At 39.0% G+C, this 25,705-nt stretch overlaps 1 protein-coding gene across 4 annotated transcripts in view; it reads left to right on the top strand.

Annotated features, from left to right (window-relative positions):
• Nucleotides 1-25,705, top strand: part of LOC124776868 (RING finger protein 17) — a 529,150-nt gene that overhangs the window by 393,730 nt on the left and 109,715 nt on the right. For all 4 annotated transcript variants that reach the window (XM_047252047.1, XM_047252048.1, XM_047252046.1 and 1 more), the window contains 3 exons: nucleotides 1,075-1,222; nucleotides 3,423-3,635; nucleotides 3,717-3,859. In XM_047252047.1, coding sequence (XP_047108003.1) covers nucleotides 1,075-1,222; nucleotides 3,423-3,635; nucleotides 3,717-3,859 — 504 coding nt within the window. The remainder of the gene's footprint in view (nucleotides 1-1,074; nucleotides 1,223-3,422; nucleotides 3,636-3,716; nucleotides 3,860-25,705) is intronic.

Raw genomic sequence — 25,705 nt, 5'->3', positions numbered from 1 at the left:
ACACGCACACACACACACACACACACACACACACACACACTGAGTTACTCAGCTACTACGAAACTTGATAGTACAATTGCCTTAACAAAAGCTTTCGATTTCCGGGTGACTAGGGTACAGAAATTTCTGTATATTTAATCCAACAGGGAAGTTAACCAAAATTTAATGCTACTGGAATCTATATCGTCCCAGAATGAATAGGAGTGTTGGACATATTACCACAAAACAATGGGAAGAAAATTTATGATGCCCATATTTTTGCTTTTGTCACAGAAACCTTTGTTTATGAAACAATGACAAAGCATCGTTGTTCTAATTGATTGTTACTCACCACATGAAATGAGACTTGAGATTTATTTGATGTCATGACATGGAATAATACCTGCACAATTAGAGAAACTTGTCATTTGTAAAGCAGAAGTGCATAGCAACTGAAATTTTACACTAGTAATGGATTTAAAGTGAGGGAAACTAACTTGCCTTGAATGAAGGGAAAGCTGTAGCAGTTATAAAACAGAAAAAAAATTACCTGAAAATATATGAGGATAAACATACATACTTCATTTGTAGTGTATTACATTGTTTCATTCATTATACGTTTTTAATGTGGGTTGTCATTGGATTTCATGTAACAGATACTTCACAATGCCAAAAATCTGCAGCTTAAACTTGAATTGATTGCAGTTTTTGTATTTTCGATAAATTTTTCCATAAATGTGTCATGGATTTTTTGTCGTGTTGGGTTTGTGTGTAAACTCGAGCTTTGATCACTTTCTCTGTCATAATTGTCAGCAATTTTCTATGTGCCATGTGGTACAGTAGTCAGTCAGCCCAAGTAAAGTCGAGGAGACTTCACAAAATGGCACAATTTCCATGTGCTACCAGATATTATGTCAGTGTCTGTGATAGAGGAGTGTTGGTAACAGTGCTGATTTCATTAGATAGTGGATAACTCAGCTTATTTCTCTGTAGGCATGAAAACCTGTGTTTCCATGTCAGTGAATGATTGCAAAATAGTTGTAATATGCTTGTATGAAAGAACATTAAACATAGTTTGCTTTTTTGTTTGTACAGATTGATGAAAGAACTACAGGAGTACTATAACACTTCCATTGGTATTGAAACTTCATGGGAAGAAGGAGAGAAATGCTGTGTTTTTAATGCTGCAGATAAATTGTGGTGTCGAGGAATTATTACAAACATCACAGATGATGAAGCTTTGGTATGACTAAGAATTAATGTTCTGTACTTAGTAATTTTTTATGTGTATAACAAGGAGCAAACATTTTATTATTCATGGTTCAAAACAAGCAGAAAATATAAATATATATTAGCTGACAATAAACTTAAAGTAATTTTTACAGTTACATTCACGTATTTTGTTGGCAGTACAAGGACTTCATAATATTCTAAATAATAATAAGACATAGTTAGGTGTCCTAGATAGAAGACCTCCACAGTCATAGTTGTGAAAATCATTCACATTGTGCTAGTCCTGAGTGTAAATATATTTTACACAAAATTATTCATTTATGACGTAGTGATTATGTTTGTGATAACTTAATGCCTTTTCAGGGACATTTAAAAACTTTAGAAGTTACAGATGATGGTATGTGTAACATACTCATTATAGCCCAAGTGTTTAAAGCTATACAAGTAGTGGAGCAGCAGATTCACTGTCTTTCAAAAAGCAACTCTGATTTTATAATAATAATAATGATAATAATAATAATTTATCGTCAAAAATTGTATTATAATTATAATAATAATAATTATTATTATTATTATTGTGAATAAGCCCATTGAGACTATGCAAAGTAGATAGAGGTGGGCATTTGCCTTCCTTTGTGCCCATATTTCTTTTGTTCTCTTCTTGTGGGGTTCCTTTTTCTCTTGGGACCATGTTGTTCCAGTCTTTTTCTGTGATTTTACCTCCTGGCCAGCTTGCCATTTGTGAATTTTGGATCTGAAGGTTTTCCAGTTTTATACGTCTTGAGGTGTAATTCCTGCCAATTTCAGATCAGTTTTAATCTCACCAATCCATTCAATATGTCTGTTTTAGCTTTACTCCTGTTGTCAAAGTAGTCGACTATTTGTTTATTAAATTTGTAATAATAATAATAATAATAATAAATAAATAAAATTATTCCATTGACTACTTTAAGTTAAGCTATGAACTGCTTGCTGTCGTCAGTCACATGATGTAGCTTGTTAGTCACATTGAGAACGGTATTATCTGCACTGTTAAGGTTGTCTTGTCATGCTGTGTTGGCTGATGTTGTTCAGAACCTCAAAAGTCAGTGAGGTAAGCAATGACAATCAATAATCCAGAATTAATGTTCATTCTGCAGTATGCTGTGTACTGATTTGAAATTTCCTGGTAGGTTAAAACTGTGTGCCGAAGAAGAGTTCAAATCTGGAACCTTAGCCTTTTGCAGTGGAGTGCTCTACCAACTGAACTACCCAAGTACAGCTCATGACTTGCTCTCACAGCTTTACTTCCATCAGTACTTCTTCTCCAGCCTTCAAAATGTCCTCAAGGATGTAGCTAATCTATTTCTCAAGAATATCCTTTCTTTCAGGAGTACTTCTGCTATGCACGTAGGACTTCCAACTATAGGAGAAGAGGTACTGTCAGATGTAAAGCTTCAAAGGCAAGTCGTTAGTCATGCGTGGATGACTCAGCCAGTAGAGCACTTGTCTGCGAAAGGTAATGATACCAGTGTAATAGTCTGGTGCACAGTTTTAATTTGCCAGGACTTTTCAAAATCAGTAATATTTGAAAGCTGTGTTCTGTTGTCTTTTGGTGGATCATTCTGTCACTGATCTCTGTATCTTATTTCCATTATAAGACCTCTAAAATAGTGATAAGATATCTGATGATTGATTTGTATAGTAAGCTTCAGAGTTCAGCAGTCCCCATCAGTTAATTTCATAAGCTTACCACAGAGCCAAATTTGGATATACTGCATTCGACATTTCCACTTTGTGACATCCCTAGTAGTGGTCTTTGCCACTGTAGAGGTATAAAATACCAAAAAAGGTGGTACATCAGCTAAGACGCTGGGCTCACATTTGGGAGAAATGAGGTTCAGATTCCGACATGGTATCCAGATTTGGGTTTCCAGTGTTTTCCCCATATCAAATATAAAATGAACATGTGTGCATACATGCCCCCCCTACACACACACACACACACACACACACACACACACACACACAGGAGACTATAATATGATGAAACTTACAGACTATATAATGGTGAAACTTACAAGAGGTTGTACAAATGTAATTCTCTCTTTGTTCAAAGCTTGTGGTACGAAAGCTGATAATGTACAGATCAGTGATTATTTCTGTCTGTCACCCTCCAAACATGTGCTTATCAAACTTTGTTACTGACCTGATTGCAACAAATTTTCCAGGTTTTTCTGACGGATTTTGCAACCTACACAAAGGTTCCCATTAACTGCATTCAAGCACTTGATCCTCGATTTTCTGAAGTACACAGTGGTGCAATTGCCTGTCACTTAGTTGGTATAAAAGCAGCTGGAGATAGATCTCAGTGGCCAAGTTTAGCATGTGAACATCTCGCAGATCTTATTCATAATTACACAGAGCTTTACATCACTAAACGGGTAAGTCTTGACAAATTCTGTAAGCCCATATAGCTTTGTAAGCAATAATTTTCTGCTTTATGTAAGCAATATTTCTTGCAGGGAGAGATTGAAAACAATTCACTTCCTGTAGAACTTTGGGTAAAAGATGTTTTTGAGGGAGGACCATTGGACCCAACAACAGAAGTATGGAATACATTGAATCAGAAGCTGATAGATCAAGGACTTGCTATTCCTCTGAAACTGTAAGTGATATTTGAATTAGTTCCTTATTCATCAAAGATTTATCTGTAAATCACCCATTCATATTATTAATTTTTTACTTAGTACCTATTATTACAAATTATTTGTCTTTTATGTCTGGTGTGTGTTGTGTATGTGCCTTAGTAATATTAATTGTGTCAAAGTAACAGTTATTATATCAAAAAGAGAAGTCATCAAAAACACCAAGGAGATATTTGAATTTCAACATCAAAGTAGCAACCAATTTATGCAGAAGCATTTTGAAATTTTGTATCTTCTTGACATTGTATCACAGAATGTCAGGAAATGAGAATTTTGTGTTTGGTTGTGAATCAATCTATGACATTCTACAGGAATCAGTGTGTGTTACTAATGGAAGCACACTTTATCTAGAAATTTTCAGTTTTGAATCTGACAGTTATTTTTTTGTCATGAATTCAAATATTTATGCAGTTATTACTTTAATACATTTAAATAAAAGGAGAATCCCCTCATCCTCACAATAGGTGGGTCCCTGTCATCCTGGGATCTGAGGGACTTTCCATCCCTTTATAAACTTCCTCAATATATTCCTCTCTACTCCCTGAGGAAGAAACTATTAGGTGTGGAAGCTAGGATAGTGAATGTACTATTTTATGTGTCAGTCAGCAACACTGATATTTCTCCTATTTGTAAGTGCTGACCATCAACTCTGACTCAAAATTTTAAAAATACTGACTTATTCTGCCTTGCTTGGAAAAGCACAGATGACAATCTTGAAGCAGGCTCAGCCTTTGGGAAGCGTCTCCCGGCTCGAGTGCTTGCTTGGGAGCTGCCAAGCATTCTCCTATATAGACACAAAGCCGACATGTGCACTGTTACTGTTGCACCTGTAGCAGATTGGTTAAATCAGGTGATGAACTATTTTTATTCTGATCTTAAACTATTAAGAAAGACAGAGGACATAATGTGCTGTGTTGTTTGGCTGGCTTTTTGCTTTATTTTTCCTTAAAAATAAAAATATATATAAAAAACACTTTTCTCGACAAAAGAGTGAATCATATGTACGCACAATTTACTGAATTTTTGTGTTATTTGGAAATCGAGATGTATGTCACAATAAAACAATTCTAAATTTGTGCTGCTGTTGTCAGTCATTTATCAGAGTTTTAAAAATAAATTACGTTTAATCACATTTGAGAAAGTACTCTTTAACAGATAAAAATAAGTAAGCCAGTGGAAATCACAGGGAGGCATGAAGACCTGCACAGCTCAGATCTGAATGTCATTTTGCAATTCATTTTATGGATCTCCAAAAGAGGTAAATTTCCTTGAATATTATGCAAAACTGGTTCTGGCTTTAATCCCCCCCCATGTCATGATATAGAAAATGACAATATGTGGTGCCAAGAGTATCTTTGTGTGAGGTGGCTACTGTGACTCCAAGGATTGCAGCAATACATCATGTGAGGATGGTCATTGCTCTGCTACAGAGCAAGATTGCAGTTCATATCTTGGCACTGAAGCTCCCATTATGCTGATACTAATTACAGCTGTAATAGCACTAGATTGTGTAAATCTGATTGCACATATTCGTAAAGACTGTTCTGTATTGGCTCATTGAGAGTGATTTAACTCATGTTACTTGGAGTAAAAATGTTTGTTCCATACTGTGTTTTTGGGTCAATCTTGTTTTCCACAAATTACATGGTTTGTAGTAGTTACCTGCCAGTTTGTGTTAGCCTCATTCAAAATTGTAAATATTCTAGGCCTTATTAAAAGAAAAAAATTTACAACTATTTTTCCCAATTGGGTGCCTGTGATGTCCTTACATACACACTAAATGTCATTATTCCTTTGCAGAGTATTGTAAACAGTGTGCATCATGTACATTAATGTCAGGGGCATAATTTAATTAAATGTTCAGTAATTTAATTAAATGTTCTGTACCTTATGGGTCAGTAAATGTGACCCTCATCTTTCTTTTGTATGTCAATAACCTGAGTTTAACTGTGGATGAGTATAAACTTACCGTATTTACTGATGACACTGCAACGGTTGATAAACAAAGTTAGTAACAATACAGCCAGTAGGCACAGAATAATCAGCTTATAAGAAAGAGTAAACAAGCTATCACACAAGAATTTCAAAGTGTTCAAAAAATGCATCAAGACATCACATTTATCCCTTTCATTGATCAGACATTTGATAACAGCAGGTTTATAATTGTAATGCAATTAAAACAACTGAGCATGTGGAATATGTTATTGCAAAAGTAAGCCAATGCTCCCCTTTGTTTTTTTTTATGTTAGAATCCTCTATTAATGAGAAACCAACAAATACAACTAATCATGCCTACTTTCATTGTCACCTAAAATATCAAATCTTATTTTGTGGAAATTCAAAAGCAGCCATCTGTACTTTCAGGTTGCAAAGAATGTTGATCATAATTATAAGTGGATGCAAAGCTAGACATCTCGTTCACTCTTAGCTCTCAGGTATTCCTGCTTCATGTATCTACATTATTGTCACTCGGTTGTTGTTTAAAATGTGGTATATAAGGAGAACAGATTTCTTAAAGTTATATTCGTGACCATAATACAAGACTACCTAACCAAAATTTCCCTGATCTGCCAAACAGTTTTAACTTGACAGAACAGTTCATATGCCATCTGAAGAGTGCAGATGCGCTTGGGATGGGGGGGGGGGGGGGGGGGGGTGAGCTGTGGTGACTGGGTGGAGAGCCCAGTGGAAACATTCTTGACAGTAAGTAAATAACAACTATTTAACATCAGTGGATGAATGTTGTGGGTCTCGTTCTGGGTGAAGGCTTCTGCCCTGTATGTTGAGCTGGTTCCCTGGGATGCTGACAGCAGGCCTGTGGTAGCCCAGCACCCTCTAGAGGCCACAGTCATTGATGTCAGTGACATCCTACTTCCTGTGGTGGCTTGGAGCCCTGGTGGCTCCTCGTTCATCACCACAGCAGCGCGTGGGGACAGCTGTGTGCAGAATTTGGCTTACTGCCATCTGGCAGGAGTTGGACATCGGCTGGGACTGAGGCACCAAGTCCCACTAGGAATTCAGCATTGGCAACAGCAGGCACAGATGGCAGGTCAGCAGTGCTGTGTCACAAAGTCCCATGAAGAACTGAGTGCCGATGGCGGCTGGCTCAGCCCAACATTTGAACCCTTGGCTGCTGCTAGTGAAGCCCAGTCACTGTCCTACCTGACATAGCCCTGGTGACGTGATGGCACAGGTGGACTTCACAACAGTGAGGCTTGCCCCCTTTCTGAAAATTCAGACTTATTTATATGCCTCTGGTGTGCATTTGTTTCACTAAAACCCAGCACCTAGTCATATCCACCATAATGAGAGACTTGCCCTGGTATGGTGACATTGACCTGCCTGCTACAGTCGTTACCTGTGTGTGGTGCAGTTCTTCGCTGAGTGCGGAAAAGACGTAGTCCCTCGGGTCTTGCTAAGACCTGGCGCTCTATTGCAATTACCTCTTTCCTTAATCTGTAAAGCAAGTATATAATATTAAATCGGCTATGCTTCACTACTTTGCAATTACTATATTAATCTCCATCTTCGTCAAACTATTTTTCATCCTTTGCTCAGGGAGTCCAATCTCTGTACGCAGAGGAAAATGAAAAACAGTATGGCACTAGGAACTGCAACACTCAAAGTCATGGTTACCTGACATCTGCCATCCCGATATTATTCCACATGCTGCAACAATTGCTCCACAGTGATTCACTCTTCCTGTGCTGCTATCTTCCAACTTAGTGAACAGTCCAGCCTGAGTTCTTAGGTGTTATTAAGGAAGGTAAGGTTTTATTTGGACATCTGTAGAGATTCATCTGGCCAGTACAGCTGTGGCTGTGTCACATTCACCAGGGTAACTCCCATCATAGTAGCTGGTAAATGAAATGTGGGTCCCATAATATTACAGGGTGGTCCATTGATTGTGACCGGGCCAAATATCTCACGAAATAAGCGTCAAACAAAAAAACTACAAAGAACGAAACTCATCTAGCTTGAAGGGAGAAACCAGATGGCACTATGGTTGGCCCGCTAGATGGCGCTGCCATGGGTCAAACAGATGTCAACTGCGTTTTTTTTTTTTTTTTTTTTTTAAGTAGGAACCCCCATCTTTTATTTCATATTCTTGTAGTATGTAAAGAAATATGAATGTTTTAGTTGGACCACTTTTTTTGCTTTTTGATAGATGGCGTTGTAATAGTCACAAACATATGGCTCACAATTTTAGATGAACAGTTGGTAATAGGTAAGTTTTTTAAATTAAATTACAGGACATAGGTATGTTTGAACATTTTATTTCGATTGTTCCAATGTGATACATGTACCTTTGTGAACTTATCATTTCTGAGAACGCATGCTGCTACAGCGTGATTACCTGTAAATACCACATTAATGCAGTAAATGGTCAAAATGATGTCCGCCAACCTCAATGCATTTGACAATATGTGTAACGACATTGCTCTCAACAGCGAGTAGTTTGCCTTCCATAATGTTCGCAACTGAATTGACAATGGATGTTGTCAGGCATTGTCAGTGGATCACGATAGCAAATATCCTTCAACTTTCCCCACAGAAAGAAATCCGGGGATGTCAGGTCTGGTGAACGTGCGAGCCATGGTATGGTGCTTCGACGACCAATCCACCTGTCATGAAATATGCTATTTAATACCGCTTCAACCGCACGCAAGCTATGTGCCAGTCATCCATCATGTTGGAAGTACATCGCCATTGGATCATGCAGTGAAACATTTTGTAGTAACATCATTAGAACATTACATAGGAAATCTGCATACATTGCACCATTTAGATTGCCATCGATAAAATGGGGGCAAATTATCCTTCCTTCCTATAATGCCGCACCATACATTAACACGCCAAGGTCGCTGATGTTCCACTTGTTGCAGCCATCGTGGATTTTCTGTTGCCCAAAAGTGCATATTATACCGGTTTACGTTACTGCTGTTGGTGAATGACGCTTTGTCGCTAAATAGATCTGTCATCGTCCCGCAGTTTCTCTTGTGCCCAGTGGCAGAACTGTACACGACGTTCAAAGTTGTCGCCGTGCAATTCCTGGTGCATAGAAATATGGTACGAGTGCAATCGATGTTGATGTGTCATTCTCAACACCATTTTTGAGATTCCCGATTCTCGCACAGTTTGTCTGCTACTGATGTGCGGATTAGCCGCGACAGCAGCTAAAACACCTACTTGGGCATCATCATTTGTTGCTGGTCATGGTTGACATTTCACACGTGGCTGAACACTTCCTGTTTCCTTTAATAACGGAACTATCGCACGAACGGTCTGGATACTTGGATGATGTCATCCAGGATACCGAGCAGCATACATAGCACATGCCCATTGGGCATTTTGATCACAATAGCCATACATCAACACGATATCAACCTTTTTCATAATTGGTAATCGGTCCACTTTGACACGGGTAATGTATCACGAAGTAAATACCGTCCGCACTGACGGAACGTTGCGTGATACCATGCACTTATACGTTTGTGACTATTACAGCACCATCTGTCACAAAGCGAAGAAAGCGGTCCAACTAAAACATTCATATTTCTTTATGTACTACACGAATATGTAATAAAAAATGGGGGTTCCTATTTAAAAAAACACAGTTATTATCCGTTTGACCTATGGCAGCACCATTTAGCGGGCCAACCATAGAGCCATCTGGTTTCCCCCTTCAAGCTAAACAAGTTTCGTTCTTTGTAGTTTTTTCATTTGATGCTTATTTCGTGAGATACTTGGCCCAGTCACTATCAATATGTAGTCCCGTTGAGTAACAGTCCGTTACTTCACAATTCTAAATGTCTTGCCCTCATGATCTTCCCTTGCTCATAGCACCTAGCAACTACTACTACCTTGTTGTCCACTGAGTATATCCCAGTGTAAACACACTGTCTGAAAACACGACTCTGGTTCTATCACCTCTTTTTGGCAATGATGTCCCTGTGTTTTACCTCTGAACAGTTGCATGTTGCATGTGGTACCACCCATTGCAATCTCGCAAGTTGGGCATATGGTGACTATCCTGCTCTGACATTGCTGAAACATCCCCCCTCCCCCTCCAGTTATCACCATGTGTTGATCCCTGTCTTCTGTCAATAGTATCACCCCTTTGACTTTCACTTACACAAACTTTCTTGCTGCCATTAATGCATCAGATAAGTGTGCACTATGTAACACCTAAACACTGCATGCTTGCTTGCTACTGGTATTCTTACTGACATGTATAACCACGCATTATCTGTCATTAGACCCACTGTAGCACCCTGGTAGTAGAATGGCAAGTTCTGGCTGCTCAGCTCTGCTACTAATTGTAATTCCAGTGGCAATTGAAGAGCTGACATGTAAAAGGGTGTAAGTGCCAAAAAGTAAATTTTTCAGGAGTTAAGAAAATATAACTGGAACTTCAGAAATGCTTTATTTCTTGTAATTTTTAGGTACAATCAGTTTAGTTGTGTGTTTTGAACAGTGCTCACTATAGATATTAACAAAAGGTATTGAAGTCATTGTCATACACAACAATAAAAAGTTATGAAGAGCAGATGTCCTTGTAGAACTGATGATATTTTGGATCTAGGTAATTCGACATAGCCAATAAATCCTTTTTCTTGGAATCATTGATGTTCATTACATATGTCTTATTGTTGAAGGCATGCCTGTTCTCTAATTCCTCATATTGTCCCTTCTTGAAAATAGTGTGATGCTCCCATGCTTCCATTTCATTGAAGGTTTTCTTTGTTTTAATTTGTAGTAAATCTGTCACAGACACTTTGATCCACGATTTGTTAGTGATCTGTATTGCTGTTGTGTTTATAAACTCATCACAGGCATGGAAGACATCAAAGAAATCCAATTTTGCCATTGGCGCCACCTGAAATGGGTTGTGTAACTGCGACAGTTTCACTACACACTGAAGTTCTTTTGGCACCATGGCTTTGCAAACAGGTTTTCTTTTTCAATAACGCCAAAATCTTGAACACAAGGTGTATAAGAATGCCCAGAGACCAGAAACTTCAGTTCAATGGAATCATAGTATCCTCTCACTACTAGATACATTGGAACCAGCAACACCATCTTGTTCTTATTCTGACCAGCGCAGTTGTCACACCATATTTCCAGCTGGCACTTAGGTGTCAATTGATTGGACAGAACCTTTAAAAGACATGATGCAATAGCACTACCTCCACGGTCTCCAATTCCTTCGTGCCACATACACATGACTGCAGAATTTCCCACATGAATACACAAGTTGTAATTTGACAGCTGGTGCATATAAAACATGTTACTATGTGTTAAAGTGGGCATGAACATAACCTGTTGCATATTGATAGCTACAGTCGCTACGATGCTCGAAGGATATTGACTAGATTTAATGGGAGCAGAAAGAAGTCTTACAGCTTTCCTGAGGTGAAGCTCTTTTGCAGAAATTGCAGCGAATTTGGACACCCCACTGCTGGCGTTTATTTCATTGATACGGCAGGTATCTGTTCTCGCCCATCAAAAATGCAGATTGGGAAATTCTCTCTTGAAGACTCTGTGATAAAATTGACCATCAATATGTGTCTTAGGAAATTTTTCCTTGAATGCATGATAAAGCCGATTATGTTTAAGTCAGGACTGAGGTACTGCTTTGCTGACTTCTGCCTCGAATAATGGCTTTCTTCTGTTGGGAATGATCGTACATGATCTTTTATGTTATGTATGTCAGTGGCATCATATTTTTGCTTGTGTGATGCAGCGGAAGTGCCTCGGACATCCCTGAACACTATATCTCCTTTCTTTAAACGTTCTAAGAGAAGTTGGTTTCCGAAAACATCTTAGAAGATATTGTTACAGACCCGTAAGGTACCTTGCCGTGATGGAATAGTGTACGTAGCTGACACTTGTCTTCTGCTGTCTGCTGGATCTTCATAGCTCCCATGGCATCTTCTTGCAATGTTCGTCAGTTGAATTCGACTCATTAAATACGTGCCTTGTGCATCTTTTGCTAAATGAGAGAATCCTCATACAGCTTCTGGATGTCACTCTTGATCAATGATTGGCATGCATATCGGCATCTACAGGAACCCTGGATAGAATGAACACAGCGGAATCAGCAACAATATTGAAGGAGTTTAATACAAACAATGTGTTGATTATGTTGTTATATTTAACAAAGAACTGATTGCAACATACCTTGTCTGGAGATTTATACACTTCTTTCACTTTTGGAATGTTCCTTGACATCTTAGCTCTCTATAATTCTTCAGTAAGTGTCAAAACACACTTAAATGGGTAGTGAATATAAATCAACACTCAGGCTTCACTAAGTGTAGCATAGACTCTCACTGAATACTGAATGGCACATGCATCCTTTTCCACGCCAACAACCTGGAGTTACATCAAATGCCATCCAGTGGCGTCAGTGGGAACTACAAGCAGTCGCTCTGGACATAGATCTCTCTCCAGGCCACTGGCGGTGGCACATAGGACATTTTCAATGCAAAATTTGAATAATGACTGATTTAGCACTTACACCCTTTTCTGTGTCAGCTCTTCAATTGTCCTTGCATTTTCCTCAATGCCCTCAGATACAGCTCAGGTGACAGTGAGATCAGACTTAATTGCCCACATTGCGTAGTGATTGGAGTAGTCTTGTCATCTTATTCATGCATCTCGTACTTGCATACATGTTTGTACTGCTGCCAAGTCCAAGTTTACTGTCTGAGACTCTGGTGTAATTCACGACTTCCGTAGTAATCTCTCGAAGCTTGTGTTAGTTGTTCAACACGCCGCTTTCCAAGTGTATTCTACCTTCAGTATCTATCCATCCCCCTTTTGCTCTTCTGGACTGGAGCAATACCATCCCAGTTGCATCCTCCATCTGCTGCTTTTATTGTGCACGTGTCCCGAGCAACTTTCTGTTGTATCCTGGAAACATCTCCTCCAGCCTCCGTATCTCAGTCCACAGTTCCCACACATTAAACAATAAACTTAATTGACCAACCATGACTGAATAACACTATGTGTGGTTGCCTGGAAAATAAAATTGCTCTGTCCAGGTGAATTTGCAGTGCCCCCACTCTGCCCCCAGTGAAGAGGTACACCCCTGCCAAAACTACCATTCTTCTTTTCTGTTCTTCTTCCATACAACAACCTGAAGATGGGGACCAACATCACCTACCCTTCCCTCAGAAGCCTGCTGTCCCCAAACAGCATGTCTTGATATACTGATTATAAATCTCACCCTAATGCAGTCGTACAATCTCTTCTAAAATAATGTCTGTGCCCTACACTATACTCAAATGAAAAATATCCAAAAACTGCAAAACACAATATATATTAATTGTTTCCTTTGCCTCAGTCCCCTTTGAGTATAAGGTATCAGAACTTCCGCCTCTTATTGCTCATCCTTCCACTTCTTATTCTTTGCTTCTTTTTCTTGCTTTGATTAATACTTTTCATGGAATTCCCTTGAATGATCATAGATGCACAATTTTTGACCTTGTCAGAAGTGTTTATTAGTGTCGTGATCTCAATTACTTGGTAAGAGCACTAGTACTGTGTTAAAAGTTTTCGTTTTCCCTTTGGAGTAATGAACTTGATAAATTCAATCATTTCCTATTTTGTACTGAGATAACATTCCACTCACTTTACTTGCCTCTTCCTGTTTCTCCAGCGCCTTAGTATTTGCTCACTGGACCTTTCTCCATATTTCCCTCACCATCTTGCAAATCCTCAGACTGACTCTACTTTTCTGTCTCCTTTCAGTGTAATCATTTTGAATGGTAATGGCATCTTCTTCCCAGTTCGAGTTATGACAACCCTTGTGCTAGTGTGCAACGTGGAATGGAAAATACTCACTCCGGAGGATAGGCATGTGTGTCAGTCAGAAGGTGTGCATTCATGTAATAACTAAACATCTTTCCAGTTGTTCAATGAACTTGTTCCGTCCTTCCATTAGCATATGGATGAAGTGGATCAGTTCTCAACATTTTTACTTCAATAACCTACAAAACTCTCTCATCAGGTGTGACATGAAGTTCATCCCTTGGTCCTTAATTATTATCTCCAGCATCCCAATCTAGTGTATCCACCTATTAATCAGTGCCTGCATGACCGCGAATGCTTGTTGCTTCCCCTCCTCCCACCCCCGTCTCAATGTCATGAGAAAAATGGTCTATTATCAGCACAAAATGATTACCTGCTGGTGTTCATTTGAATAGTCCTAACGCGTCCACTGCAATTAAACTACACAGTTCTGTTGCTTCTGGCAACTTCTGCAATAGTACCTGCTTCTGATTCAAATGTGCACACTGCAAACATTCCACAAGATTTCTGATAGACCGATCAACACCATTTTTTCTTCCCTTCTGCCACTCTCAAATTCATCATCCTGCATCCTCCCATGGCCCTATAAGATGTGATTATGCATTTCAAATTGTACTTCATGTTTCAATTCCACTGGCACAACCAAATATGGTCCTAATTTTGTTTTTCTGCATAATAATCCAACATGCAGGCTAAACTACCATTGCTTACTATACAGTCTACACTCCTTGTTGGCAGTCTGTGATGCTTGTCATTCCCCAAAGTACTGATCTAATGCTTTTACTCCTGCTATTTTTTTTGCTTACACGCCACATTTCCAAGCTTCTTCCCTGGTTTGTGAATTACTTTGTACTCAAATTCACTAAGTTTTAATGCCCATCTCGTAGGTCTACTCAGTGTGTCCTTCAAACCTAGCAATAGCTTCAAAGCAGCATGGACCCTCATTACCTTGAACTTCCTACAACGCAGGTAACACCAGGAGTATGTTACTCCATACACCAAGCTAAGGATTTCCGTCTCCATCGTAGAATAATTCCTCTATGCTGCACTCAACTGTCTTGATACGAAGGCATAATGTGTTCCTGACCATTGATCTATTGGCTCAGAAAACATCCAAGAGCATGGTTTGAAAAGTCATGTGACAATATGAACTTCTTCTGAAAATCTGGAAACACTAACACCAGATCGACAACAGCACCCTTCTAATTTTATAAATGCTCACTGGCATTCCTCCAACCACACAAACTTAACACCCTCTTTCAACAACTGTGTAAACAGTTATGCGCAAACCGTTTCATGATCTTCCTGTAATAATTTGTGAGGTGTCCAATAATCACAGGAATGTTACCAGTGTATTTTTTAACCCAAAATACATTCTTCTGTATTGATAGTGTCCCCAAATTTCTGAAAACACTATTTTTGATCTATCCTGTGGGCTAACTTCTAATTGATTGTATCCACTCTTCAAGTCCATTGTCGAAAGAAGTACTGGCGTTACCATAGATTATATTTCATTTCTACGATGTTCGGTATTTGGTATGCAGCTGCCATACTCTTGCTATTCAAATCAAGATAATCGCAACAAAATCAATACTACTTTGAGCCATCCATAGACTTCTTGGGAATGATTACAATCCCTTGCCCCCCTGAGCTGTTCTCTCATCTATTATCAGTTCTTGATTTATACATTCTTACAAAACTGGTTGCAGTGATCGTGGTATTCTGTACAGTCTCCAATACACCAGTGCGTCGTTCCCTGTTGGAATCCATTGTTGTGTTACTCGTGTAGCAGGCAAAGGCTCTTGGGGGAAAAAAACAGACCCTGAAATTTTAGCAACAGGTCCTCCATCTGTATCCTTTCTATGCCATTCAAATGCTTCAATTTTTCATAAAATGCATTCCTAGCAGCATCCTGTGCCCTCTTATAGCCTACACCATCTGCATGGTAGTCACCCTCATTCTCAGTCTCCAATGTAGCCAACAGTGTTCCCTTCAACAACTTAACCTCTTATGTGCCAAAATTATACACATTGACAGGTACTATCTTTCTTCCATCTCTCTCTTCTATGCATACAACACTATGTTTTGCCAAACAAGATGTTGCATCCTAGACCTTACTAACCTCCAGTAGTTCCACTATATACAACATATTACTTGGTCAGTCAGGCTCTATATTCACCCATAGTGACTTGACAGTGTCACTCAACACAAATCATACAAATTAAGCCTTAATATCTTTGCTTGCTGTCTAAATGGATTGTCCTGTACACAAGATGCTCATTGCAGCAGATCAACATTGACAACAGTTTCCCCTAGTGGGAATGTCTTTCCATTAAGCTCCACTGTATGTCACCAAAGGTCAATTATGGCTTGATGTTGATGCAGAAACTCTAATCCTAAGATCATTATGTAGATCTCACTTACATGAAACGCCAGTGCCACACATTGCCTAAACTTGAGGACACTGACACTTTTATCTCTGTGTCCAACAAACTTAATACAGTGGAACTTTGATTTTATATTCTGCAATATATTATATATTATAGTTTATATATTATATATATTATATATTATATTTTCACGATGCCTCACCATAAACTCGTAGCCCTTATGAGAAACCCATAAGATCGATGCTAAGTATTCCCTGATTTTACATTTCTTCTTTGTAAGGTTTACGTCAATTCAAACAAGGGGAGTCCAATTACGTTGGGATCACGAATTTACTCAAACTTTGTATACCTTTAGTAGGCTGTTAAAACAACATAATGTGCAGGTAATAAGGTGCACTACTCAGGCAATTCCAAGAAAATTGCAAGATCAGTTTCACGTGTCTTATGTAACTGATGTGTCTGTGTGAAGGCACAGGCTGCATGAAGTCATTGTGGTGAAGTGGTTAGCATTTGCACTTTGCTAGGAGGTCGTGGTAAAGGCAACAGTTCGAATCCCGCTAACACTTAATAATTAAAGAGGAAAGAAACCTTGTTTCACAAAGTACGTAGCATCTAGCGCAAGTTAATCTAACGATTATTCATATGATTTAGAAATGCATCCCTGTTGTTTTTGGAACATATTTGAAGTTGATTTCTGAATGAATCATAAGTTGGGTTTTGAATGTGTGCATAGTGTATGTGACGTCTCTGCCAGGGGAATCCCTGTCGCATCTAGAAATAAACTTTCCTGCAGACAAAAGAGTATGGGGCTATACGAGCTGAGTGGAATAAAGCTGAATGGTTGTATGCCATTCGCTGTTTGTTTATGTGGTTGACTGAGTTTGCGAAAGATCAGTGTTGTTATAATTACTAGCGAAACCTATAGATTCAGACTACCAGAGTGGAAGTAAACGACTAACAGGAATAACAGGTAAGGAAGATTATGTATTATCTTCTCAGTGTATCTAAGAAAATGAAAATTTGACATAAAATTTTTGGCAGACCGCTACACTAGTAAAAAGAGCCAGTTGTATAGTCCCCGGCTAGCAGCCGCCTAAGTTCTGTTCTGGGAGTAGTGCAGAAAACGCATTGTACAAAAATGTAATAAGACCTAACCATAGAACAAATGCGGGCTAACTTAACCGATGATTGTGCAGGGTTTGTGAAGTTAACCGGACAATAAATTTTGACACTGGCAGGAATAGCTACAGAATTAGTGATGAAAAGATTGTTGGTTAGAACAAGGAAGGAGAAGAAACTGGTACATCACACAAATTATGGAGGAATATGATAATTCCAAATTAATATAAAAATTTCATACTACTGCTTTTGATGTCATGCTTGAGAAGCTGAAGCATATGAATGAAATACAAAATGATTTCATAACATAAAGTTTTTTGCCTGTAGTAGGCCTAATAGGCATTTGATATTGGTACTTCATGAATTATATTTTGTCGTGTTATAAAAATAACCATTTGTGTCAAAACAGTCTCGCTTATTTAGTGTCTGATACAATTGCTGCAATATTAGACAGGTCTATTTCAATTTATCTAGCAGACAGTGACAAAATAAACATGATCGGATCGAGAAACCACACCAGTCTTAGGTACTATTTGTATTAACAACTTTTTCAGTATTAGACAATGCCATTTTGTATTTTCATGTAGCAAAACGTTTGACAGACTTTGATGAGGTAACGAATTGTTTCGCCGAAAGGAAAGCCCTCTATGTAAAGAGGTAGCAAGATTAGAGAGGAAAAAATGCTAGGACATTAGGATTGAAGAAATATGTACTGTCTTGCTTGCCTCTTGCCTTCACTGGTTTTATGTATCCTATATTTAATTTTATGTCACATAACAGCAAGTTGTTAGCTGTTAGGCAATAAAGAGTGCAAGTTTTCTGAAGAGTTCTTGCTCTCCCGGTTACAAATAATCCCACCCAGTATTAATCGAGAGTTTTTAAAAAAAGAGGGGCAGGATGTTAAACCAGCCGACTAGGAGCAGGAGAGGCACCACAGAACATTTTAATCTCCACTGCCCTCAATATAGTTTGATGGCATCCATTACATAATACACACGTTTAAGTTCCCCAGAGTGAAATACAGTGATGTGCGATAGAAGAATGCTATGTGAAGAGGTGTGGCACTGCACTTTGGCATGGTTAAGACCAATTAACATGTCCTACATTTCCTTAAACACACGTTTTATGTATTTGACTCTTCAGAAAGATGTCCGCTACAAAATGATCATTTTTTGAAAAGTCAGTTTTTTTTTAGGGAGGAGGAGCAGGTGGGGGGGGGGGGGGGGGGGGCACTATGTAGTATTGGCCCAGTTTGGAAATATCACAGATCTGGAGTTGATGTTGCTCTGGTTCGGAAATATCATAGATCTGGGGATGATGCACAGAGCTGTCTGAGTTGTAGTGGGGAGGTGGGTAGTCTCCACGTGACCAGTGTTCACGTTTAGTAGTATTGCTGTTTCCTCTTCGTTTATTGCTCTCACTTCAAATGAAAACAAAACAGATTTCTGTGGCCCGGAGCTATCAAATGAATTAAAATACATTCACATAATTACGGAAGGCTAAAATATAGTGTTATTTTCAGATTTTATTTTATTTCTGCCCTTCTGACAGTCAAGCATTAACCGCCTTGCAGAACAATGAAGTTATTTTTTTCAGTTTGCCAAAGAAATTTGGCTTTTATTAATCTTTTCCACTGAGGCAGTCAATTTCTTTGAAATTAGGAATTAATTCCACACTATTGGCTAGTTTCAATTGTTCGCTGCATTTCAAGTGCACGTTTTTATCTTCTAGCACATGTGGCATTTTGTCATAATAAAGAACCAAACATGAGATATGAACGTACACTTTTAAGCCGAATTATGCATTTTAGTATGGTTCATGAAATTCTGATGCTCTTGAAATATCCTCTTGTTTCTTTAATGACATTATGTAAGATATTTTAATGTTTTACACATATGAACATATGGCTTCCTGCGTCATCATAGCTGCCCAAGGGCAGTGACTCCTGTTACCTGGCGCGCTCTGCCAACTGCTGAAATGAACCTATTTCTAACGGGTCGCAAGCAAATATTGAAAAGGGTGGTTTGAAAAGCGTTACTTACAAAGTAAATTTCCTTTTACACAAGAAGATCTATGTGCGAGAATGTACGATGAATTTCTTAGATCACAGACTGTTTGACTCTCCTTTAAAAATCAACACTTTGAGGACGGCCAATTAGAAAAATTTCGAGCCCAGAAGGTCAGACATTTATGTCGTTGTTAAAAATTTTAGTGGCACATTTATGCGATGTATCTTAAAGTGTAACACGTGCAAAAAAGATCAACATTATATGTGGAAGCTTAGCTTTTCTTGCAGCTTATTAATCTTCGATACCAATATTATATGTGAAAGCGTTGCATTTCTTGTAGCAATTCAATGTATATTAATTTAAACTATTAGCTTTTCTTATTTGTGTGTGTGCGCTACTGAACAGTGATCTTGCTATTGGCTGACTTCTTCACGTGTCGTATGCTCTGAATATCTACCATCATCGGCTGGTGAGATCACGTGACATGAGCTATGACTGGCTTACAGAAGTGCATCGCAATCTCGATTTCAATGCTTTGGAAAGTAACACGTGGTGTTCGGTGGAATTTGAATTTATACCTTCATAATAAGAAAATATGCAGCGTACATGTTGCTACACATCAAAGATCTTTCCAAAATGTGTTTTTTCCCATGAGTTTCATTTTTTAAAATCCCAGGGAACTCTACGCAGGCAGTGTATAAAACCATAACGATTCAAAGTATTGATAAGTTTTACAGTGCCGAGGAAAAATATACTGTCACTTAAAGTGGAAAAAGCGTATTTTCAGCTGGGAGAAAGTGTATTTTTAACCGGTATGCGGGAATTCCCCCCCACCCCCCCTCACCCCCACCCCCCTCATATACACCCTGGCTATGCATGTATATACTTCACACAACACACTGTAGATCATAAAGTTTGGCAGCAGTGATAAAGGGCATGAAGTGAAATAGTGGCATATGAGCTTTCCTTCAAATTTACATTTTACACAGCATAAAGAAAGTCTATGAGCTGATTTCTAATAAGCTTGTAATGTCAGTTGAGGAAGTAAAATCATTTTCTCGGGTCTCTGTTTCTCTCATCAAGCTTAAAATAACACTTCAACGATGGTGAGCATATGAAGTGCAGCTCATAAGAAAAGCATTAAACAGTAACAGCAATGGTGACAAAGTTAATTTGTGGTTGTAGCATGTCTGAAAATAGCTCAATTACCTTGTACCCCAATAACAATTTCAATTTTTTGCCGAGTTTTTACTTGCTATTAGACATCTGTATTTTTAATAACTGATTAAATTCATTACCACAAATTATTCTATTTACATTGTGTTGTGCATTTAATTTCCTTCACTTAAGCAGAGTTTATACAAAGGTTTGGATAACTCATTTTTATTGTGATTGTTTCACAGCTTTGGTTACTGATAATAACTTGATACCAGTGCCTATGTGTTTAATTTGTACACCACAGCACTGAAATTGATCACTATGTAATTGAAAATCGATTTTACTATCAATAAACCATCAATATTATGGCCAACGCCAGCCTTCCTTTTAATTTCAAAAATAATTTGCACTGGTTGTACCTCACCTTATAAAATTTACATAGTGTTCATCATCTACCTTGCATGATTACTTGAGCCCCATGTTTTCATGCACTATCAATCATAAAACATGCATGTATTCATGCAGTACTATATTGCTAAATATGCATAATGAGGCAGCAAACAGTACAAATATGCAGTATCAGAATTCAGTTCTATACTTCTTTTTTCGAATTTCCTGCAAGCTGGGTTAATAACAGAACAGCAACTTGTGTTAACCTGTTTGATGTTGAAAACAACCAACGTTGCAAGATTCAATTTTTTTTGTTTAATTGATGACCTGTGTTGGGCTACCTAAACCCATCATCAAATCGTCCAGACAGACAAATTAGTGTGTGTGTATTGTGTAGTGTATATTGAACTGGGGACCTAGAAACGACGGAGAGGCTTCATCCTGCCATAGCTCTCAGTTGTTCACAACATGCCACAGCAGTCAACCCGCCCCACACCCACCCAACACCGAACCGAGAATTATTGTGCGGTTCGGCCCCCAGTGGAACGCCCTCCTCCCCACCCTCCGGGAACATCTCATACCAGACGAGCCCAACCCCAAATGTTTGCAGGGTAGAGTAGTTATGGTGTACGTGTATGTGGAGACTGTTTGCGCAGAAAGTGTTTGCGCAGAAAGTGTTTGCGCAGACAGTGTTTGCGCAGCAATTTCCGACATAGTATAACTGAGGCGGAATAAGGGGAATCATCCCGAATTCGCCGAGGCACATGGAAAACTGCACAGCTAGCTAGGCGGGCGGACAGACAATACGGCATATTCCATAATAGCGTGGAAACCATGTTAAGACTGTATACACACGTATATCAAAGTCAAGTTTTTTGTATGAACATTGGCAGGACAAAATGAGTTGTAAGCTTGTCCTGCAAATGTTCGTATGTTCAATCTTAACAGCTTGCACACTATAATGGAATATATTACTTCGTCTGTTTGGATGATTCTAATATGGGTTCAGGTAACCTGAAACTAGTCATCAATTAAATAAAAAAAACTGAATGTTGCATATGTAGCTGTTTCTACATCAAACTTCTATTTTCACCTGAAACATTACACAACAACCAATTTCTCAAAATGTTCTTGACTCAGTGTGCATACCACTGACCCCGAACCACTGCCTTATACAATTTCAGTGGTGTCAAGTGAGAGCTCATTGGAGGGCAGGTTGGAGGTCTGTTGTGTTTCCTGATGATGAAAGCTGGTTCTGCCTTGGTGCTAATGATGACCTCGTGTTGATTAGGAGGAGGCCAGTTGAGGGCCTGCAACCAACCTGTCTGTGTGACAAGCACTGGAGGTATGGACTGGGTATGAATTCTTATGACAGCAAGCAATCTCGTGGTTATCCCGTGTACCCTGATTGCAAATTTGGTTGTCAGTCTGGTGATTTGACTTGTGCTGCCATTCATGAACAATGTTCCAGAGGGTATTTTCCAACAGGATAACGCTCACCCACATACTGCTGTTGTGACTCAACATGCTCTACATGTTGCCTTGGCCTGCTGAATCATAAGATCTGTTTCCAATTGAGCACATATGGGACATCATTGGACACCAACTCCAATGTCATCCAAAACAGCATTAACCATCCCTGTGTTGCCCTACCAAGTGCAACAGGCAAGGAACTCCATCCCACAAAATGACATCCGGTGTGTGTACAACTCATGCATGCACATTTGCACACTTGCATTCGACATTCTGCCAGTTATATTGGTTATTAATGGGCGAGCATTTCACTTTTGCAGTGGCTTCTCTCTTGCTTACATTAACCGATGATGTTAATCACATATCTTACCTAGACAAATGTATTATCAAAATTTCATTACTCTATGTTTTTGCTTATTAGTATCTTTTGTTCAAGAAATAATATTTAGCTTCGAACATAAGTAAATTTGACGCAGTAAACGTGTATTTCATGTAAAAGGGTCCATGATAATTAACGTATTTTTAAGGCCATATAAACGGCAAACTTGCTTTGATCCATGGTAGACCTGCTACTACCAGCTTAGAAAAATTGGTAACCCCTCCGTCAAGGGGCTACGCATGATTGCCAGAAAATTAAAAAAAGAACAGTAAAGGGAATTCTTGCACTGCCTGAAAGGGAGCAAGGGAAAATGATTTCAGACCAATTCAAGTCAAACATTCTACAGTTTTATGAAGATGATGTGGTAGCAAGTTGTGTCCTGGGATCAAAGATTGCCTTTTTGTTATAATTGAAGTGCGGAAGATCAAGATGCAGAAATGACTTTTACTTTGCAACCTGAAAGAAAGCTGTTTATAATCTATGGAGACCGCAATGGACCTGAAATAGGATTACCTAAATTCTGTAAAGTATGTCCAAAATGGTGTGTACCTGTTGATCGTTCTGAAATACATTCAATTTTTATATGGATAATACATATTTGGATCTATTTTTGACAATGCATTCGAGAGTAGTGATTGTGTTTATTGAACGCAAGCAGTGGGTCCACTCTGTAAGAGAAACATTGTACACAAAACAGCTAGCAACTGAAGATTTTATTTCAGATTGATAGAAAAAATTTGAAGCCGTTCATGCCTATACTACATTGCCAAAGCGTCAAAGCCACCACTGGTAGATGATTCCACTGGAAAAATTGACTGGCAGCTTTACACTCATACATACACTGATGTCCAAAATTAAAGAAACAAATGGAAATTTTGCAAGATTGCCATTATTTTGCAACAAAACAGTAAACGCAAGTGATAGTAAGTAGAAACAATGTAAAGAATACAGAACACAAACATTTGCAACATGCGTAACAGTAGACAAAAATGTTCTTCTTTTTTTCCAACTTACAGAATTTGCAGACACATTCCGACATTTGGTTAAAGTGCTCAGTATGGGGTGTGACCACCTCTGGCAGCAATACACGCCTGACAGTGACGAGGCATACTGTGAATGATGTCTTGAGCCTCAAGTTTTGAGGCAGTAACACCTATTCTTCCTGCAGAGCTGCTCGCAGTCTTGGAGATTGGTTGGTGGATGCTGTCGTAATGTAAACCATATCCCTACTGCATCCCAGACATGCTCTATTATGGGATTCAAATCAGGAGAGTGAGTCAGCTACATCATGCGTGCAGTATCTTCCATTTCCAAGAACACATCAACCACCTGTGCTCTACGAGATCAAGGTTTATCATCCATCAATACGAAGTCTGGGCCCACAGCACCTCACAACACCGCAAATGAGGTCCCAAGATCTCGTCGCAATACCTTCTGATTCAACCATACAATTGCATGAAGCGGTGTTAAAGTGGTAAACATATTCCCTGCCCACACGATTAGGGATCCTCCTTGATATCGGTCTCTTTCCACAATGTTGGGGTCTCAAAATTATATTCCATATTCCCTCCAGATGTGAATCCATCGAGAATTGCTCTCCAGACTAAATCGTGACTTGCCTTTGAAAACAACATTGCCCCACTGTTAGACCGTCTAGGTAGCATGTTGATTACTCCACCCTAGATGTTCCCTTCTGGGAAGACACGTCAGATTTAGAGATACAGCAGGTCTCTGACAATAAATACCATTCTTCCGAAGCCTTCTGCACACAGTTTGCCTCGATACAAAACTTCCAGTGGATGCCTGAAGCTCACATGCCAGTTACCGTGGACTACTAAGGCAGTACTGTCACGCCCTAACAGCCAAATAATGGTCCTCTCTTCAGAAGTCACATGTGGTTGGCCCAGCCTTGGTCTTTGGGATACAGTTTCAGTCTCTCTAAACAGTCCCCACATCCAAGAAACAACAGAACGATTCACATTAAGCCATCGGGCCACATCAGTTTGCAACTGTCCTGCTTCCATTTTTCTCATGGCCCTGCACCGTAAGCATCTTCTCTGTGCCGTACTGCTCCATCTGTGACTGTGTACACAGTTATTGTGGATTTGCAGCTATCTGGCAGACATCACGTCATTTCATAGGTGTGCTGATGTCATCGTTGGCATGGTTGCTCATTGACTGGAACACTATATTCCATCCAGAGCACGATCATATGGACATCTGGTTGACAGTTTGTATGATTATATCATGAATTAGACACAGGATGGGGGAACAGTTGTTTTTTGCATTAATTTTGGACACCAGTGTAGTTTGTTACAGAGGTTCTGACAATACCCAAAACTGAACATCTGCATACTCAGCAATTCCTTCAGGCATGACACTGTTGTTATGCATGTTTTTTACTAGGTTGATAGGGCACCTGAAGAATATAATTGGGGAAATCGACTGTTTCTATTATTACTGTAGACTGTTCTGTTGTCAAGTGCAAAAATTTCAAGAACTTCGTCAACTTGTGTAATCATGAAATTGAATCTGGAAACAAGACCGAATGGAACTTCTTCAGGGCAAGTCATATCAAATCACCACATGATGGAATTATTGGAATAGCAAACAACTTAAACAACTTGCAGCACATCCAACCCTTCAGTGGCTTCCGCTCCGCCATCCCCCCCACCCCCCACCCCCCAACCCCCCCACCCCCCCAAAAAAAAAAAAAAAAAAAAAAAATATATCCTGGCACTGTTTAACTTGTTCACATTTTGTGATGATAATGTGAATGGAATCAAGTTGTTTTTCATTGAAAAGGCCGAATCTGAAATTGCAAGATTGGCTCAAGAAGAAAGGTTTTAAAATGACAAAACCATTTCTGCATCAAGAGATAATCACAAATTCACGCTGTTTGATGAAAAATGTCTTCTTATCAGCAAAATTACAAATGATACAACATCTTAAATAGCTAACAATTGTCTGTCTATCACAAGCTGCCTTGGAGAAAATGCTTTGAATCTCCCACCTGGGAGATACGTAACCTGCACTTAAGACAATAAATGCTGGATTGGGAATATCTTT

Source organism: Schistocerca piceifrons, chromosome 2, assembly GCF_021461385.2.
Source record: "Schistocerca piceifrons isolate TAMUIC-IGC-003096 chromosome 2, iqSchPice1.1, whole genome shotgun sequence".
Taxonomy (NCBI): Eukaryota; Metazoa; Arthropoda; class Insecta; order Orthoptera; family Acrididae; genus Schistocerca; species Schistocerca piceifrons.
The sequence above is the reverse complement of the archived record's forward strand: the minus strand, read 5'-3'. Positions and strand labels throughout refer to the sequence as shown.